General features: G+C 42.0%; 1 protein-coding gene across 2 annotated transcripts in view; it reads left to right on the forward strand.

Annotated features, from left to right (window-relative positions):
* LOC129091193 (ankyrin-3-like) overlaps positions 1-20,799 on the forward strand; it is a 144,971-nt gene that overhangs the window by 116,490 nt on the left and 7,682 nt on the right. The window contains exons 34-40 of one of the 2 annotated variants that reach the window (XM_054598712.1): positions 53-178; positions 1,901-2,023; positions 2,546-2,572; positions 3,211-3,292; positions 13,945-14,019; positions 15,904-16,035; positions 16,247-16,401. In XM_054598712.1, the coding sequence (XP_054454687.1) occupies positions 53-178; positions 1,901-2,023; positions 2,546-2,572; positions 3,211-3,292; positions 13,945-14,019; positions 15,904-16,035; positions 16,247-16,401 (720 nt within the window). Of the gene's footprint in view, positions 1-52; positions 179-1,900; positions 2,024-2,545; positions 2,573-3,210; positions 3,293-4,517; positions 7,044-13,944; positions 14,020-15,903; positions 16,036-16,246; positions 16,402-20,799 lie in introns of those variants that run through there. The other variant, XM_054598711.1, reaches the window with a different exon arrangement.

The raw sequence follows: 20,799 nt of genomic DNA on the forward strand, positions 1-20,799 counted from the left end.
CTACTTCCAGACCTCATCATGAGTTCTCACCTCTGTCGATGTGCTCTCTCAGGTTCTGGAGGGCCGGCCCATCTATGTGGACTGCTACGGAAACTTGGCTCCTCTGACCAAAGGTGGTCAGCAGTTAGTTCTCAACTTCTACGCCTTCAAGGAGAACCGTCTGCCCTTCTGTGTCAAGGTACTGCATTCACTCCTCTCATCACCGTTGCCTTCAACAACCTCCTTCTCAGGCTGGAATATGGAGTTGGGAGATCTATAAATCAACATGACAGAAAACTTGTTGAACGATACTAAAATTACACCAAAGTTGTACAGAGGAGCATGTTAAGAAGGCCACGTGAGGCTGCACTTTTAAAAGCAGGATGCTTTAGACAGAGGCACACAACAACCAGGTGTTTATTTCAACCTCATCTTATCTTTGTAACATGCATTGGATCACGGGCAAAGACCTCAATGCCACCACAGTAGAGGGAACTATGTCCATCACCTGAAAACAAAATTACGCAAACCAAAACAACCCTAATGTCAATCGTCGGCATGATCTCTATTTATGTTACACATTCAAATAGAGTCATAAAAAGCCTGAACAGGAGATTCAACCGCTCTACTTATTACTACATGGTATTTCCCGGAACTTTAAATTCATGCTCAGGTACCCTGGGGATTCATTTAGCCCGAACACCCTGGAGAGGAGACACAGCCGAGGTGAGTGACTTGAACACAAACATGTTTTGTGTTATCTTACTGCACAATCACACAATTTTGGCCAAGATTAAACTACAGCGAGCACGTTATATGGAGATAACCCAACTAGCCAAACTAAGTGTATGTTTGTCTTCACAGGCCAAGCCTCCAATCAGTTATAGCTGAGGCCTCTACAACATCCAGCAGAAACAAATCATCAATACATTTCAATAAAGCATTCAGCCCTTTTGAGTGTGTGTCTTATTTCTCTAAGCAGTCTTGTATACAAAGTACTACAAATACTAGTACTGGAGAGGACCTTCATTACAGGAGTTGCTGTTAAATTACTGCGCTAACCCATCGTCGTTTTATTTCCCTCCACTCTAGCCCAGTGATCCCAGTCCACTGGGTTTAACCTAGTTCCCTTTGCCACCAATGACAACATGATGTCATTGATCGACCCGTTAATCTCCTGCTCTACATTTGGGGAGAACTATTCTTGCTGCTCGTGAACTATATTAACAGTTGCAGGGCACGACATGTAAACATTACGTACAAATGGGGCTTTTCCAACAAATGCTGAAATAGCCAAACGCTTCTGTGGATAATATGTGAAAACAAAGTCGAAGACATATCGTTTGTAAAGGAAATTTTCTGTTTCATTTAGGCTGGTAACATGATCATTTCTCATCTTTCAATGGAATCATATTGTGATGATCATATGTCCAGATATCATGATACGCAATTATGTTGATCTAAACTAATAATAACAAGCACACACTCATTTTAATTGATAAGAATTCTGCTTATGGGAACATTAAGGTAAACATAGTGTATCGCTGGAAATTATTTTCACTTGACACAGTTATGTTCAAGTTGCACTTCATTTCTTAACTAAATGTGAAAATAATAGAAAAGTATATAGAAAATGTATTTATATTTTGTAGAAACATATGCTGCACCATATGGTTATTTCATTAAAACTTTATTTATTAAATTAACAGAAAACACGCTATATTGAGATATACATCATTGACGAGATATGACATGACATGTATTGGGATAGAAGATAGATTTTGTCCATATCGCCCACCAGCCCTAATGTTAAAAAAGAGTGATACTCAAGTGTACTGTGTACTCATTGCAGTACATCAGCAGTATTTACCACCTCTATAATGGAAACAAGGTACATAAAGCAGCACTGTTCTCTCTCCAGGTGAGAGATCCCAGCCAGGAGCCCTGCGGTCGTCTCACGTTCCTCAAGGAGTGCAAGACCATCAAAGGCCTTCCACAAACCGCCGTGTGCAACCTGAACATCACACTACCTGCAGTGAAAAAGGTAAGGTGGCGTGAACTCACCATTATCTGTTTTCACCTCCATAACCACACTCATGGTTAGGGTTCTTTCGGCCCCCCAATAAAACTGATAGATTAAAGACAGAGAAAGACTTTGGCCAAACTGCCGCCACTGTGTCTTTTATCTGTTTTAAGCTTCGCTCTACGTATATCGGTTAGCTTTGCCGTGGGTTCTTGTCATTGGCTGTTTCATATTGTTCTTTCCTACCTTATGATTTGGACAACATGCTTTTGGCTGAGGGCTTTTGTGCAAAAAGGGCTTTTTTTTAATTATCAGGCTGGCTTTTTGTGGCTTGAACTCATTTGCTGTTTTTGCTGGATGAGTGTTGGAGCTTTATGCTTTTTTTTTTGGTGTGTGTTTAGTCTGTTTTTTTTTGCCTGAGTGGCTTCTCTTCTGAGTTGGAGCTTCAATCAATCACTCCTTTTTCACACCCTGATGTTTCTTTTCCCCCCTGCTTTCCATTATGTTACTCCCCCTGTTTCTGCAATGCATCTTTGGAACCAGGAAATGGAGTCAGATGCCGAGGATGAGGTAAACCACACCCTCCCCACCATTTGCTTTCCTCTGCGCTAGATCTATAGCGGCCCCGCTTCATCATAGCATTATTCTTTCCGCTTCTACAAGGACAAAACGAGCTTTCCTTGTTCAAAGCAAACTTTAGCAGCTCAGATTTGCATGATATATTGTAGATATGAAAAACAAGTAATTTTATGTCCTATCCTTACCTCTTCCGCTCTACAGTATGTGATACAAGTGGCATTTTTCTTTCTTACTTGTTCTAAAGTTAAAGATTAACCTTTAGTAACATTACTTTAAAACTTACTATTTTCTCTTAAGTACTTATAATTTAGAGTGTGTAGCCTTATTATGACTAACTTAAGCTAATTTGGGTAGCTTGGCAGTATAGCACCTACTGTAAGTAGTACGGTCAGTACTAACAAAATATATAAGATTATTTAAGTGCAGTGAAAACTCTTAAAGGAGAATTTGCTGCTGTATTACGCAACTTATAATATGGGCTTTGTTTTTTATGTTAATACCTACTAATGCAGACTGGGTTTGCTTTAATTTGACATTTATAATGTCCAAATGTTTCTCATTTGGCCGCATCACACAATGTAGGGTGACTTAGAACTAATAGGTTCTTGTGTTGTTTGCTATTGTTGCAGACTGAAAAGCCAGAGCGACGTCATACCTTTGCATCCCTAGCCTTACGTAAGCGCTACAGCTATCTGGCCGAGCCTGCACTGAGTGAGTTTTGACATTTTCACTAACAAATTGATGACTATAATAATGCCAGTTTTCGTGGATAAGTTTGGTTTATTAACCATTTTAATTAACCTGTAAAATGCGTTATCGATATGTAGATAGATGTGACCAACTTAATGTAATAAATGCATATTTCTCATCCTACATAACATGCACTGTCCACATGCTTGTTTACAACATGGTACATATTTTTGCATGGGTCAATGAGTGGTTTTTGTGCTGTGCTTGCCCACGTTGTGAGTTGTACTTCTTCTGGGTTTGTTTGGTTGATTTGCACTGCCAAGTTTTCGAAGTCCAAGTGCAGCAACATCAAACATTTTCTTTGACTTACCAACACAATGTTATAGGCATTTGGGAGGGAGGTCAAAGTAAAATTGTATGTTTTTTTCATTTGTCCCCTCTGAGTTTAAAGCTGTTTTTGGCTTTGTGAAGATTTAGCAGCTTTTTGTGGGACAAAAATGCATGTTAGGAGGTCTTGAGTTTGAGTTTCTTTCAGGTGTTTTATTTTATATTTTTCACACTTTGTGCTTTTCACCAGTTCATATTGATCTTGCATGGCAAAATGGGCCAAAACTTGAGTCTTGGAAAACACATTTTGTCATATTTGGAAAATGGAAACTTCTGCAGCTGTTGGCTCTGTTGTATCATAGTGTCTAAATTGTCTTTAGGGAATCTGTCATTGAGTAATTTTGGACCAAACAGATAAAAGGCACTTAAAAAAGCGGATTGAAATTAGAGCAAGAATCCATATGCTGATTTTAGAACATCAAGTCCAAAGAGAAAAGTTGTTTTTGTGTTGATCCTGGTGCATTTGTCCAACCATTTTTCTGTTGTCAGTTGGTAGTCTACGCCATTGTCTTTTGAATTATACTTTGCTGCTGTATGTGCTTTGTTCAGTTTATTCATTATGTTGTTGCTGTTTGAGTCATGCCCCGATCCTGAATCATACAGTAGCACAACCGTTTCTTTTCATAACTCCATCTTCAATCAATACTCATACAGTATATCGGCACTTCATAAAACTGCTATTTTTCCTTCCAGGACTGAGTCACTGACAAACTCTTCCTCCTCTGATCTCTTTTTTTCTTTCACATTTTGTCTTCCTTCTCCTTCCCCAACATAATTTTTTGTTATCTTTACTATTCTACTTTCTCTTTTATTATTTTTTCCCATCCTTTATCATTATTTTTTACAAATCCATCTGAAGAAACAGCAGTTGAGCGAAGCACAACAGCAAGAACACTGCCTGCTGGTTACCCTCACAAACCTGTCTTTCCAACCCGACCTTACCCATCATGGTCGACTGCTCCTATTACCGTCCCTGGTCAAACAAGGCCCGTCGGAGTGGGGGGTTCCATCACCTCTACCGATTCACCGGCAGGCTCACCAGCTGCTTCTCCATTGAAAACTTCCTGGCCCCTCTCCTCCCCATCACCTGCATGCGCTGCAACAATCAAAGCCTCCCTGGAGTCATCCCCAGTTAAATCAGTTAGCGAATTGATGTCTGCATCCCCCATCAGGACTTACAGGACTATGCCCTCACCCATTAAGACCGTGGTCCAGCTGGGTCAGTACCCTGTCCAGGGGTCTGCCAGCCTTGTGTCCTCTGGGAGCCCATACAAAGCTGCCACAGATCCAGCATCTATCAAAAACCTTGCTTCTGCATACACATCACGGACTTCCCCACTTCACTCGATACCCAATGGTTCTGTACCAGAGAGGCCATCAGTCTCTATTACTGCTCCAGCATCGCCAAAGGGTTTTTATAAATCTGCCCTTGGATCCACAATTGCAACAGATGCAGGCGCACTTAACCTTTCTCCTGTTAAAAGCATGTCCAACCTGTCCTCTTTGAAAACCTCTGTAGATTCAACACTCTCATCCCGAGGAGGGAGGCCGTCCCTCTCGTCGTCCTCCTCGACAGGACAGACCATTGCTTCCTCAGAATTGTCCATGATGAACGGATCAGTCTCTCCTGTAAAATATCCATCCTCCTCCTCCACACCATCCTCCCCTTCTTCTCGCCATCTCTCGGAGAGAAGTATTAGCCTTCAGGAGAGGATCCAGGCCACCACCCAGGCAGCAACCTCTGGTGTCAGCGCGGCCATAAATGAAGCTATAGACTCGTATTCTGTGTCGGGTTATGGCACTCTTAGATCACTGTCCTCTTCGCGTAGGACTGCAGCAGCAAGCTCTGCTTACGGGTCACTGAGATCTGTAACTGCCGCCTCCAGCTCGGCGGTTCCTTCTAACACGGTACCTGTGTTTTCGTTAGTCAACGTCATTCCAGAGACCCCTGTCAAACCAGGGCCCGGGTCTCTCAAAATGGCACTGCCTGATTCTTCTCGTGCCTCTTCCTCGTGTTCCTCCTCTTTGTCTTCCTGTGTTACCATGTCAAAAATAAAGTCTCAACTGAAATCCCCTCCGTTCATCACACCGCCTATCATCCACCCAACTGGAACTTCCAACCAGGAGATACTAAAAGATGTAGCAGACATGAAAGAGGACCTGATCAGAATGACAGCTATCCTACAGACAGACACGCAGACAGCAGCTAAAACTGTTCAAACATCTTATACTGGCACTCCGAAAGAGACCAAGTTAGAGGATGAGGAACCTTTTACCCTAGTGGAGAAAGTGAAGGAAGATTTAGTGAAAGTCAGTGAGATATTAAAGAAAGAGGTCAAGAGTCAAGGTAAGGAGAGAGCCTCAGAGGATGAATGGGAGGAATTTTCCAAAGACGAGATTGAGGAGGCACAAAGAGGTGCCCTTGCAGACAATTACCCTCCTTTTGATGAAAACACACTTCTGCTCAAGCAGCAGTCCATGTCAAGCAAAGACTTAGAGTTGGCTAAAGTAGTAGACTTTTTAACAAATGACATTGGGGCCAGCTCTCTCTCAAGAATGGCAGAGTTAAAATGTAAGTACGAGGAGGAGGCAAAAAGGGAAGGGGAAGAGAAACAGAAACGTGTTCTTAAGCCATCCATGTCGATACAAGAGCACAAACTCAAAATGCCTCCACCAGTCTCAGGCATGCTCAGGTCTCCCTCAGAGAAGGACCTGAGCAAACTTACTGAATCATATCAGGGGACGGACACTATTTTGGAGTCACCCGAGGACCTGTCCCATGAGCAGGATAAGAGTCCACTGTCAGACAGTGGGTTTGAGACGAGAAGTGAAAAGACGCCCTCTGCTCCTCAGAGTGCAGAGAGTACAGGACCCAAGCCTTTATTCACTGATTCACCCATACCTCCGTGCGTGACTGAGACCAGGAGTGAAATGGTCCAGATTAGGAGTTATGAGCATGCTGATGATCTTTGGGAGCCTGTAATCATGGAGGAGGCAGCATCTGCTCTTCCTTCTATAGAGCCAGATGCAGCTTCAGCGAGCTCAATGAATGCTTTACAGATGAAAATGCTAGAAGAGGACTCAATGATGAACAAAAGTCTGTGTCGTAAAGAGGAAACTCATATCACTACTACAACTAGAATGGTTTATCACAAGCCCCAACTGACTGATGCCGCAGAGATGATAGAGGAAGGTATGTCAGTTAGAGATATCATGAAAGCTTTCCAGTCAGGTAGGGACCCATCTAAAGATCTAGCAGGCCTCTTTGAACACAAAGCTAGCCAGGATTCTGTAAAAGGCGATGAGCTGACTCCTAGATTTCTTGACAGAGACATTAAATCCAAACCCAAAGTTGAAAGGATAATCGAAGTTCATATCGAAAAGGGCCACAACACAGCAGAGCCTACTGAGGTTATTTTCAGGGAAACCAAGAAACATCCTGAGCTTTATGTGTACAAGGGGGCTCATGGAATTAAGGAACTTACTGATTACGATGAGGCCCAACAGGAAGAGGAGGAACTTACTGCCGAAGAATCTCTGCCCTCTTTTCTAGAAACATCTCGCGTTAACACCCCAGTTTCACAAGAGGAGGACAGTCGCCCAAATTCTGCTCAGCTGATGGCAGATGATTCATATAAAGCGCTGAAACTATTGAGCCAGCACTCCATAGAATATTGTGATGATGAGCTATCAGAAATCAGAGGCGAGTCATATAGGTTTGCTGAGAAAATGCTTCTCTCAGAAAAACTTGACGCGTCATCGCTGTCTCACTCTGACACAGAGGATTCAGCAATGGCGACTGACAAAAAACACCATCTAGTTACTGACGAGAGTGGTAGCCGTAGCACTGAGAGTCAGCAGCATGGAAGCCCTAGAAGAGAGTTTGTTTCTAAGTCATCAAAAGATGGGTCCCCTGTATCTGGTAAATTTGTGCACAGGGACGAACCATCTCAGTTTGATAAGGTAACAGTGCTTCATTACTCCACAGAGCAGGGCAGCCCCAAACATGCTGTTTGGATGCGATTTACCGAGGATAAACATGACAGGAGCAGGGATAAGCTCCTTTATGAGGATAGGGTGGATCAATCTGTAAAGGAAGCTGAAGAAAAACTCAGTGAGGTATCACAGTTCTTCCGTGACAAAACAGAAAAGCTCAATGATGAGTTGCAGTCCCCTGAGAAAAAGCCTGTGAGACGAGAGCCAAAGGAACCCAGGTCCTGGCCTAGCTCAGCCTGCAGTACCCCTGAGAAAACACAGCAGAAACCTAAAGCAGAAGAGGGCTTTAGTAAAAGCAAACTCAGGGAGCCTTCTGTTGGTAAAATGTTTGGCAGTGCCACTACAACTGAAAAGAAAAGTTCGAGCTTACCGAGCAGTCCCCAGAAAAGCATGCTCCCTCATACCAGTGAGGATAAAATTAAACTACAAACTAAAACCAGTGAGTCTGAACCCTCTTCTCCCTCTCATGTACAATCGACATCTAAAGTCAGTGCTGTTAGGATGAAGTTTGAATCTGAGGCTCAAAAACAAAGTCAGTCTAGTCCAAGTAAAATTCCTCCTCCAGTTCAGCCAAAACCTTCAATAAAGAAAATACAGGAGAGCAAACTTCCTGTTTATCAGTTTTTTGCCGGAGAAAAAACATCAGAAAAAGTAACCCCGAAAGAGGATGTAGAGAAGGACAGTAAACCTGAAGCATCCAAAGCCGTAAAACATACAGGAGACAAGTCGGCAAACAAAAACATCCCTGAACCATTATTGCAAAGAAAAATTCGTGAAACCGACAGTCAAAAAGCAATTACTAAAGGCATAGACATTACTTCTACTGTTACTCAGGAAATGAAAGACAGCAATAAAGGTCAGAAAGTCCAGGCACCTGTTGTTCATGATACTGCTAGACTACTAGTGAAAGATAGTGATGCTAAAAAGAGCCAACAAGTCACAAAAAGTGAGTCTGCTTCCAAAGAAGTAACAGCTGAGGTGGCAAGAAAAGACACAGAAGAACCACTAAACAAAAACCTTAGAAAAAAGACAGAATCCCGAATTCCTGTAATATCGTCTTCCACTTTAGATAATGAACTCACTAAAAAACAGACAATAACTAAACCTTCACAGATACCTACATTATCTAAGAGCAAAATACAGGCGAATCTTGAGACAGCCCTTGCTAAAACAGATACAAATCTGACCTTTGAAATTCTAGATAACGCACCCAAAGATTCCAACTCCAACAACCTTCCCAGCCCTAGAGACACACTGGAGAAAGTCATAACCCCTCCAGATGCCATAACAACCAAAGAAAACTTCAAGGGCATCGAAACCTTACCAGTTTATGTCAGCGTCCAGGTGGGAAGGCAGGCAGAGAGGGAAGCCAAAGGGACAGTGTACACAGTCAAACAGAAATCAAACTCAGCACTCAGCCCCATAAGCCCTGATGATGACACGCTAGAACAAGTCTCTTTTATAGATAGCTCAGGGAAAAGCCCCATTACTCCAGAGACCCCCAGCTCTGAGGAGGTCAGCTACGATCTCACAGCCAGGACCCCTGATGCCTTTATGGGATTCATGCCAGGGAAACCCAGCCCAATCATGGAGGTATCTGAAGAATCAGAGGAAGATGACCAAAGCAAAGTTGTTTTCTCTTTTAAAGAGATCCTACCAGAAAGCAAAAATACTCTTCACAGCACACAAGCAGACCTTGCTAATGCTAATGAACAAGAAACAAAGAATTATGATAAACAGCAGGATTTAGTTTATAATTCAAACCAGCAAGAAACAACAGACAATGGCAGCCATGATGAAATGACCGAGCAGAGGCAACAAGAGGTCTCAAAAGATAAAGGTATCGCGTATATTGAGTTCCCTCCCCCTCCTCCGCTGGACTCGTCTTCAGAAAAGTCAGACACAGAAAGGAAAGGTTCATGTGCATCTTCAGAGACTGAGACAGAAATGATGGAGGTGAACTTGCAGGAAGAACATGACAAACACCTTCTGACCGAGCCAATTATACGTATCCAACCCCCTTCCCCGGTGTCCCCAGGGGCAGATGACAGTCAATCAAATGATGAAGATGATGAGTCAATCTTTCAACCAATTCCTTGTAGGAAACTCACTTCCAAAGTTCCCGAGGATGAGGAGAAGAGGAAAGAGAAGGAAAAGGCATCTAAACCCAAAAAACATGACAAAAATGGAAACAACAAAGAACCTAATGGGACCAATGGCACCAATGGCACCAATGGCACCAATGGCTCCAATGGCTCCAATGGTTCAAATGGTTCTAATGGAAAAGGAGAGGACTATGAATACGAACAAAATGGAAATGACCAGTCAATTACAGACTGTTCAATAGCCACAACGGCTGAATTTTCTCATGACACAGATGCAACAGAAATTGACTCACTAGATGGATATGAACTTCAGGATGAGGATGATGGCCTGTGCGAGCAGGCAGATTTACGTCTGTTTGGTCTTCCAGACAGCCGGAGAGACGTCTGGGCAACAGACACTTATAGGTCAACTGACCGCTCTTTTCCTCCGACCAAACTGGAGGCTATTGAAGAGGAGAAAACCCCGGAGGAATGTCAAAAGGACACTTTGAACAAAGATACCCCCTCAAATGGCGGGTCACCTAATGGTGTTAGTAATGACGGGGATAAACTTCAGGAACAAAAGAAGTCAGATAAAGAGGGATTTTCAGATACTTACTTTAGTTATAAGTTAGAAGAGGAGTTTAATTCTACCTTTAAGACTGTAGCCACTAAGGGGCTGGACTTTGACCCCTGGCCCAGTAAAGGTGGAGAAGAAGAAGTCGTTGACATGGGAGGGACAAGGGCAAGCAATGGTGAGCCTAAGCCTTTTGGACTGGCAGTGGACGACCAGTCTCAGGCCACAACACCAGACACGACCCCAGCCCGAACACCAACGGACGATAGCACGCCGACGAGCGAGCCAAACCCTTTCCCCTTCCATGAAGGGAAGATGTTTGAGATGACACGCAGTGGTGCGATTGACATGAGCAAGAGGGACATGGTGGAGGAGAGGCTCCAGTTTTTTCAGATTGGTGAGCATAACTACTCAGCGGGCAGGTACAGGGTCAGGGACTCAGAGGTAAATGCCTTCTCAGAACATGGGGATCAGTTTAATATTCAGGATCCCATAGATACCTTAACAGTCCCTCATGTCTCCATTCAGACTACTACTGTCCAGCTAGAAATATCAAATGCGACTGGCAGTTACACCACATGCAGAGACTCAACTTCCAACACTGAGCCTAAATTCTCCACTTTTAGAACAGGATTCAAGTTGTCATCTGAAAAAACCTCTGATGCTTCAAATAGCAGTTCTAAATGTAGAATATCAGGCGTCTTTGATCACTCTGACAAAACCTCAGGAACAACTGTAGATAGTTCTTATTCTGCAACCTCAAACTGTACAGATTATTGTAATTTTGATACATCAGGCATGACAGATAACTATGTGAATAATAGACCTTCAGGCATTACAGATTATTATTCAAATCACAGAATTCCTTCAGGGACATCCAACCATTTGGACCGGACTTCTGAAAATCACACTTATAACCAAAGCACAGATTCTTCTTCCACACCGTCACAACATATTAGCAATCTCCACACATGGAGCAGCCATACCAGTAGCAACATCCCTGACTCCCATTATGTACATTCAGACGTCAGTCAAACTGGCAGTATTGTGTTCAACCTGTTGTCCTCTTCGGGACCCACGCTGCAGGAGGTCAGCAGGATAGAAGCATCCTTCAGCCAGCTAGAGGAGAATAGCAGGGAAGGCAGGGCTTATACTAATTTAGCAATAACAAACACAGGAGCCAAAGAGGTCAAAGGCAAGTTATGCAAGTCCAGGTTACCAGTTAGGGCGCACAACCACAAACTATGCAGTCAAAGTCAACCAATAGTGAAAGACAATGTTAATACATTCAAAGCAAGAAAACATGCAATGCATAATGTCAGGGAAAGATTAGACGCTTTTGAGAATGTGTTGCCTAAATCTAGAATCCCAGTAATGAAAGCCATGAAATACTCTTCTTGTTCCCGCAAGCAGAAGCAGGTTCCAGCTAAGTCTGTTGTTAGTGGTAGACGCATTACAACTGCCAGGGGTGATAAACAACTAACTAAAGGTAGATCCAGTACTGAACAAAGAAACAGTGCAGTGAAAACCACATGTAGAGGTAGCACAAATGAGACAGGGAGAAAAAACATAGCAGGGGTCTCCAAAAACTGTAAAACAAAATCTGTCAGTAGCCAGGCAGCCAAACGTTCGGACAAAACCGTTCCCAAGGAGACTGAGAGAAAGTTAGAGGGGAAAACACTGCCCACTGAGGACGAGGAGAGCTGCAGCCTCAGCACTACCAGGAACACTTCCTTGTCAGAACCATCTAGAGCTTCTAGAAGTTCCTGCCCTTCACGCACCTCTACCTCCACCTCCACCAGCACCATCACATCAACACCATCTGCTAGAGATGTGAGAGCTGAGGTTGAGCAGGCCAGCAGTGAGAGGAGGAGGAGCAGGAGGAAGAGTAGGCGGACACTGGGAGGCAAGGAGCAAGAGCAGAAGGAGGAAGGGAGTCAGGTTGATCAACCAATCACGGCTCCTGTCACAGAGAACCAGACTAGTTTGTAAACTCTTTCTAAACACTTGTTATACTTTATCTTTCTCTCTGAGATGCATGCAGCTGTTGTGGGTGCCTTGTGACGTGACGTTGTAAGTGTAGATGTCACTTCTTCTTCCTGTCATTCTTGTTATCTGTGTCCTGTGCTGTCTGATTTAGACAATAAGGTAAAGTCTAAGACAAGAAGAATCCATGACAGTATCGGCAATATTCAAAATTGGTTGCTGGATTCCTGATTTTATGCTGATCAGTAAGGGAAAGCGATGTCTGCATATGTGCTATGACAGTGGATGTATTACCTCACAGTGGGTGGGAGCTTTACAATAGACTGCAGTTATGTCTTTGGTGAACTGCAATTTCAATATCCGCAAACACTTTGTAGTTATCAGTATTGGTTTGCAAGTGAATACAACGGCGTCCCCACACACATTCTCACTCTCATTTCACACTACAGATAGAGCTAGCTTCGCACCTCACCACAACACACCACACCGCTCACCTTCGACAACATTAGGACCCTAGATGTAAAAGATTGCTTCGGGGGAAATATGACCTTGTGTTTGTTTTGGTCTGCTTGCCTGGTTTGTAGAAATCTTTTGGTGGTACTTTTTGCTCCCTGAAAACACTGCGAAAACAATTCATCGGCTGAACTTGACAATCAGAAACATGTCAGCTGCACAGGAGCGTGTCAGTGTAGTAAGTCGTTGAAATATCTGCTGCAGGTGGAATACTTTTGATTTCAAGTTGAAGCCATGAATTGCTTTTTTATCAGTGGGAGGGAATGTTGCCTGATGGTAGATTGTTTGTTGTTAGTGATGTGATGCAAAACTCTTTAACTCTTTTAACCTTTACTACAAATACTAATAGTACTGGACATTTTAGTGTGAATATGTGATTTTTGTTTTTTTCCTTTTCTGGCCTCACAGATCCTCATGCTTTGATTTTTTTTCGTACAAACAGTTCGCTCACGGATTTATTTTTATATTTTAGCCTAAAAAGTAGTTACTGCTATAATTACTTAGATTGATATTTTGTGTTTTTCTTCACGTTTAGTTAGTTAGGCAGAGTATGAATGCTAGTCTAGTAAAGATAGTATGGAAATCTTCACTATTAAAGTACTTTCCCTAAAGCTTTATAATTAAGAATAAATTAAAAGAATACATAATAATAGATCAGACTTTTTTAATTGTGGGCTAATACAGAAAAGTGTAAGGGGTCATGCTTTATCCGAACCGAATCATTGAGGAGAGTCTGGCCAGAAAAACGTATTATTATTTTTTTTTTTTTTTCAGAAGTGGGACGTGGGACAGTGAGCTAAAGTTAGTCTTTTGTTTACTTAGTTTTTTTCAGTCGACAACACTACAGGGTTGGATATGATTATCACATCAGAAAATGCCCCAAAAAGACACAAAAATAATTTTAATTAAGCAGGCATTTATTTACTAGGTATTTAGAAGTCTTATGGTTAAACCACATTAAACAATCTGAAACAGACAAACTTTCAGTTCACAATCCCAAACTGTTTCTATTATCATTGATCCCCTCTGCGGCCATTTTTATAGGAGCCATTTAATTATTTTAGGGATTGTTGTCATAATGTCACATGTTAACTGTTTGTGTCCTGCCCTTCCCTGCTCCCTCGCCACAGGCCCTCAGAGTCCCTGTGAGAGAACAGACCTCCGTATGGCAATAGTAGCCGACCACCTCGGACTCAGCTGGACTGGTGAGTCTGCACACATCTCACCCGTTCACACTACAAGAAAAACACTGAAAAACCAGCTTTGAAAGTGATGAAAGAATACTGTCTTCATTATGGTAATTGATATGACACCAAGAAACAGCTGAAATGTAAATCTCAATCAGTTCTGCATACAACCAGCAAATTTGAGTTTCAGAGGCTTTTCTTTTTGAATCCTAGTGACTTGAAAATAGCAAAAAACAAGACGACTGCAACGGCATTTTTGTGTTAAATAGTCCGACTTTTATTTGACTTCAGAATACAGAATTATTCGTCCTTAAGGCTTGAACTTTCATGAATCTCTTGCATAAACTTAATCATTTGTCATTAATTATTTCTTTGCCAAAATCAGGTTGTAAGAACAAAAAGCTGTGAAAATGTGTCATAAATTGGAAGAAATAAAGGAGGATTGGGACCTGGGAGGATAAAATAACAAACTAGAGTCTCTTGGGGAAATTGGGAGGGTCGGCAAAACAACAGTCAATATAGTCATATATATTCGAAACAAATATTAGAAATGAAACCTGTCTTGCAACAAAGAGGTTTCAGTTCAGTTTCAGTAGAATTTCACAGCACACCCACGTTTATATATGAATGAATGAATGAATGTTGGACTGAGCCCAGCTCTCAAACCATTTTACAGTGTTTGTTGCCATCTGGTGGACATGTAGTTATACACTTGATAAACTATGCAGTACTGCAGTGGCATTTATATCACATACATCATCGTCACTACACGGATGATGCAACAAGGAAGTAGAACATTCTCAAAACTTTGAATTTATCAAATGAATTTTGAGAATTTACACATACACACCTCATGATGACACAAATTTGGAGTAAGGGGCCTGAAAATATATACAATCAGTATTGTTTTATTTATTTCTATAGAAAAAAGCTTGTATAGCAATGTGTTTATATTTATCAATGTCATGTATCTTTGTGTTTGAATGTTTGTAAGAATATTTTATGTAAGTATTGTGTCCGAGCTGAGATAAGGGTGTGGCCTCTGCAGTTTAGTCCAAGCCTGACCACCTGCACTGCAGCACTGCCCCACGCCTATCTGCATGTGTGTGAGTGGGCGTCACCATGTGTGTGTGTGTGTGTGTGTGTGTGCACAAGCGGCCGTCTGAAGTGCGTACAAGTGTGGAATAGTTGTGTGCCTGTCTGTCCGGTGCACTGACTGAGTGCGTGGAATGTAATCCATATTTAATGTGTGTTCCTGTTGCAGAGCTGCAGTGAACGAGCTGCTGAACATTATGTTCTCATGCTTTAAAATTTATGGCCAGTATGCTTGTCTGTATAAGCAGCATATCGCTCCTCCATACGCTCAAGACTGTTTTTGGCACAGTGTTTGGCAGTTACAGTCGTTTAGCTACTGAGCAGTGAGGGGGTTGATGAAAATATAAGTATTGACACAAATCATCAGATAAATATGTTCATCAGAGTTTAGCTTGTAACATGAGAACCGATGCGTTGGAAGGTGAATTATAATTGCTGCAAACCTGAAATCAAATTTGAAATGCCTCCTTCTGCATATATCTGTTCTATGCATGTTAATCTTTGTAGCAGCAATTTGTTTACGACGCATATGATGTGTCATGCTGCAGCTTATCATCAGATAACTGACTGTTTTCTAAAGTTTCTGCTTCTGTGGAGGTATTTTTGTGCTGTCACTGACATTAAAAATGTTTAGGTTTGTTTTGTGATTCTGTCAGCCACTGATTAAGACAGAGCATGCAGCATAGTGGATGTTAAATCACAAGTGCAGACATATTTAGGATAGTTTACCTCAATAGAAATGAGACTTTACCTGTTGAGTGAAACAATATTTTTCATCTTTATGATTTTACTTTCTTGCCGTTTCAGAGCTGGCCAGGGAGCTGGATTTCTCTGTGGATGAGATCAACTTTATCAGAGTGGAGAACCCCAATTCCCTGACAGCACAGAGCTTCATGCTCCTAAAGAAATGGGTGCACAGGGACGGTAAAAACGCCACAAGTAAGCAGCGTGCGTTACGTATGTGTGACGGAGAGAAATGGATATGGCCGTTGTCGGTCACATCCAGGTTTTCTTCTCCCAGCTGACTGATTATTGTACATGAGAATAAATTATTCAGTTGCTATATTATTAATACAATGAATCAATAGAACTGACAATATCAAGGTTTTGTGGTGTTAATGCAACTTCTCTTTCTCTCTCTTCTCTCTAGCGGATGCTTTAACTGCGGTGCTGACTAAGATCAATCGGTTGGATATTGTGACTTTGCTGGAAGGGCCCATATTTGACTACGGTAACATTTCAGGCACACGCTGCTTTGCCGATGATAACGCAGTATTCCCGGATCAGTCCGATGGTAAAGTGTAGCCCACCCTAGCTGAACTCTTAAGTCTATCTCTTCAGTCTATCCCTTCACCCCTCTTCACCTCCTTCTCTCAGCCAGATAGTCAGACCTGACCGTGTAAACAAATACCAGAAACCAATCAGGCTTGACCAAAACAAAAGAAGTTCATTAGAATTTAACCAAAATGACTTCATGCTCCAGCAGGTTCATTGAGCTTAATGGACCTTCAGGTAGTAATAGCATTAGAGTCGCCCTCATTGATCAGTCACCCCAGACAGACTGGGCAGTGCACTTAATTTGTAGCACTCAGTCATTAGAACGTTATTGGCAAGTGATAGATTTTTGGGTGATTATTAACATATTTATCTATAAAAATCTGTACCATATTGGGTGCATGAGAGTTTAGAATGTTTGTCTGTTTTTTGTAAGCTTTTGTAAGCATGATCCTGAAGCAAACGTAAGCCACTAATGAACTTATGTCTCTGTCCCATCTGATGATTTTGTTGATAATCCATGTTGATAGGATTATTAATGAAGCACATTTTTTTCAGATGGTTTAGAGCAGAGGTTCATGATTTGGTTCAACAATAGTTATGTTTATGTGTATGTTCTAAGTATTTTAACTGATACCCACCACATCTCCTCGTACGCTATTACATAATGCAGAAAAACATAATTATAACAACCAATTAATAATAATAGCATGCTTGCTTTATGCAGCATGGCAAGTCTTTCTCTCTTTCTAACTTTCTCTCTCTTCTCTTAAATGAAAATTAAATGTGGCAGCTTTCAGTATTCTCTGATTCTGACAGACCCAATGAGGGTCATTTCAGAATTTTGATTTGCTTTTTGTTACAGATATATGATTATAAAAAATACAGCAATAAGACTTTTATTGCCAAAACCTTTGTGCCTACATTACCCACAATGCAACCTGACTGTTGACAGTTTGTTCAAATATTCAGACTCAATCCTTCAGCTTTAATTGGGAGATGCACCCCACATAGATTTAATCTCCTCTGTGGTGGAAGGTGGAAGTGGAGGAGTACATTTACTCAAGTACGGTACTTAAGCACAATGTTGAGGTACTTGTACTATGATTGAGTGTATTTGTTTTCCACTACATCACACTCCTACCCTCTACATTTCAATATTGTATTTTTACCTCACTATATTTAACTGACAGCTATAATTACCTGTCATTTAACAGATTAATATTTAACTTACTAAAACAATAAGCAGTTAGAATTAGCTCAACCTCGACCAACTACAACAATGGAATGTTTTTTACAAGTTAATGCATCAGTGATCATAATGACATGGACCACCCAGCTGCATAACAAGTATAAACTTACATAACTTGCAATACATCTCTATTACAAAGTACTTTACTTTTATTCGAGTTAAAATTTTGAATATTTCTTCCACCACTGCATCAACTATATTTTTTCCACTGCCTTTATAAAAAAACACTGCCATTATGCCTGTATAAGCATCCCATCATATAGTTTCAGAAAGGTTTCCAACCAGCATACAACTGCATATTTTTCCATTGTTGTTCCTTTGTTCGTCAAGGACACAAGGGAATAAAGAGCCCCAGTCAAATCATGTCAGCTATCTTTAGCTACAGTGTTAGTCAGGCACTCTTTGAGACAAACTTCTGAAATGGACCTCATTGTCGATCTGTCTGTTTAGGTTTCTGAAAGTCATCTTGACACAAGGATCCGTGCTACGTTTGCTCTAATAACTGTGGATCTTTCTGCAAAGATGATTTAAAATGAAACCAACATTTAACAGATTGTAAAAACAAATCAACAAAATGCATGGCTATGGCTTTGTGTGAGAGGCTGCCTGCTCCGATGTTGTTGGCTTACAACAATACACTTCTAACACTCTTCAAATGGGTGGAGCCTTTTCAACACATGATGCACGAGTGTTTTGGCAGAGCACGCATTGATGGACGGACGTGCTCTGACCTGGATGACGCTCACAGATGGGTTGAAAATGAAACACCTTTTTTTCAAAGTGTGCAGTGTATAATTCTGCGTCTGTGTCACTGCTGTTAGCTGTTCTGTATCTGTCATCTCCTTGGTTTCCCCCGAGCCTCCCAGCTCCACTGTAGCTTCTCCTGCTTTGAGACCAGCAGACCTGCCTCCCGCCTCCTCTCTCCTCCTCTTCTTCTGCTTCTCAGCGACTAACTCCTTCAGCAGATTCCCTTGTCAGCACTTACCACCACTAACCAGCTAGTTTCCAACAATGACTACCCTTTGCTAACTTCAGCAGCTTCTGGATCCCATCATAGCTTCTGCTTTTACCCTCTCTGCTGAGCTCAGGCCGACTAAAGTAAGACTGGAAGTACAACAGTGCCTCCTGAAAGCACTAACAACTGTCCACAAGCTAGAGTCTTAAGCCTCCGAACCCCATCTCTGCTCTAACTGGATGACATCCACAGCTAACTAGCACCCTTCAGCATTAGCATATCCCCGACCTTATTGCCCTTTCAACAGGACCTTTATGAGGACACCAATATCACATCGATATTATCTCTGGGAATGTGGGGGTTTAAATGGCGGGAGAAGTAGTTTACATTCTACAATCACCCATATCATACATAATTAATAGTCATAGTTATTTAAAGGGCTGATTCAGGTTTTATTTTATTTTTAACATTCTTAAAATAATCGTAAAATTTCAATTAAATAATTTTGTTTTCCTCCAATAGAGGAGTCCAATTCTATAGTATCTTACTTATCTATCAGACATAAGACATAACATTTGTGAGGCATAGTATAAAATCATTAGGTAGACTTTTTACTTTCTCTTTGTGAAGTTTAATTGGTTGTGGCATTGGAAATTTAATTTGTGCCATTTTGTACAACTTCCTGTTATTACAAAATGTATGATACATATGTATATATTTCTATCATACTTATCATGCATGGTGAAATCTGGTGAAATGACCTCATCTTTATAAAATCCTGGCCCGGCCTTTTAGCATTCCCAGTTCCCTTCCTGCTTCTTCCAAGTTCCTAACTCGACAAACTATAGACCCCGTAGATCCCAGAACCTGTTCTACTCTACTGTTGGAAAAGATGCTGCTGCTTTTCACTCCTCTTGCCTTTTCTTGCTTATCGACCTGCGAGATAAGCAATCCCATGACTCTGCAGTATCTTTGCTTCTGTGGCTTCTAAAACATTAACTCTTCATCGATCACAAGTTCACTTCACTGTCTTTGCATCGATCTGTTTTAAATGCTGTTTGTCTTTTCATCACAGTCTTGTCTAACAGTTCTGTGTGTTTTGTTTTTCTTTTGTCTCGTGTGAACTGTGATAATTGTAATAGCTCCAAAGCTTCTTAGGTCTCCTACGTTTCCTCCTTGTCCTCAAACGCCCCAGCCTCCTCTCTATACTCCTCCTCCCTCTTCTACCTTCGTCTCCTCTTCGTCTCCTCCCTTTCATCCAGCCATATCACCTCTTTCCCTCTCCCCTCCCCTCCTGCTCTCCCTTCTCCCTCCTCTGTCTTTCATTTCCCGTCTCCCCCTTCAACACCTCCCGTTTACACCCTGCCTGTCACTCCTGTTCTCCCCTCCTCCTCCCAAAGCCCTTTTAGCCACTCCTTGTTCTTCTCTCCTCCTCCGTTTGTTCCTCATTACTTTCCTCCTTCTGTCCTCTCTCTTCCTTCGTCTCCTCCATCTCCCTCCATTTCTCCTCTCGCTCTTAACCCTTCTCCACCTCTTCCCTCTCCTCCCCCTTCTCGCACCTCCCTCTCCACCTCTGCTCCTTCCTCTCCCACCTTCCCATCTCCTCCTCCTCCCCTGCCACCTTCTCCAGTTTACATCCCCCTTTCTCCCCCGTTCCCCTCTCCTCCCCCTCTCCCTCTTTAACATTTCCCTCCTCTCCTCCTCCACTTCCTCCTACACATCTCCCCCTTTCCTTCCATCCATCCTCTCCCTTTCCTTCTCCCCCACCTCATTGTTTCCCTTCTCCTCCCCCAAATCATCACTCTCCTACTCCCCCTTTATTTCCCATCTCCCCTCCTTCCTCCCCCCTCCCTCCCGGTGTCCCTTCGTACTTCAGGCGAGATCATTCTGTTCCTGAAGTCTACATTTAGACGCCTGTATGTTGCTCTTCTCTTCTCTGCCTCTTGTTGAAATCAACACAACTAACCTACCCGAATTCTCCTCAAGCCTTTGCTCATAATCTAACATTAACCTATTCAATAATTATTAAGACAATGAGCTGAAGTCAAGCTCATTTTAAACTGCAGTAATGAAGAACGTCCTCCCTAATTTGACTCCTGTCGCATTTAAGTTGTCTGAGGCTGAGTCTGAAGTGCTTTTACAAAAGGCTTGATTGCTGGTTTGAAACTATAAACATTTCCTGAGGAACTTTGTGATTTATACAAATACAGTACCTGTGAAG

Source organism: Anoplopoma fimbria, chromosome 5 (genome assembly GCF_027596085.1).
Source record: "Anoplopoma fimbria isolate UVic2021 breed Golden Eagle Sablefish chromosome 5, Afim_UVic_2022, whole genome shotgun sequence".
NCBI lineage: Eukaryota > Metazoa > Chordata > Actinopteri > Perciformes > Anoplopomatidae > Anoplopoma > Anoplopoma fimbria.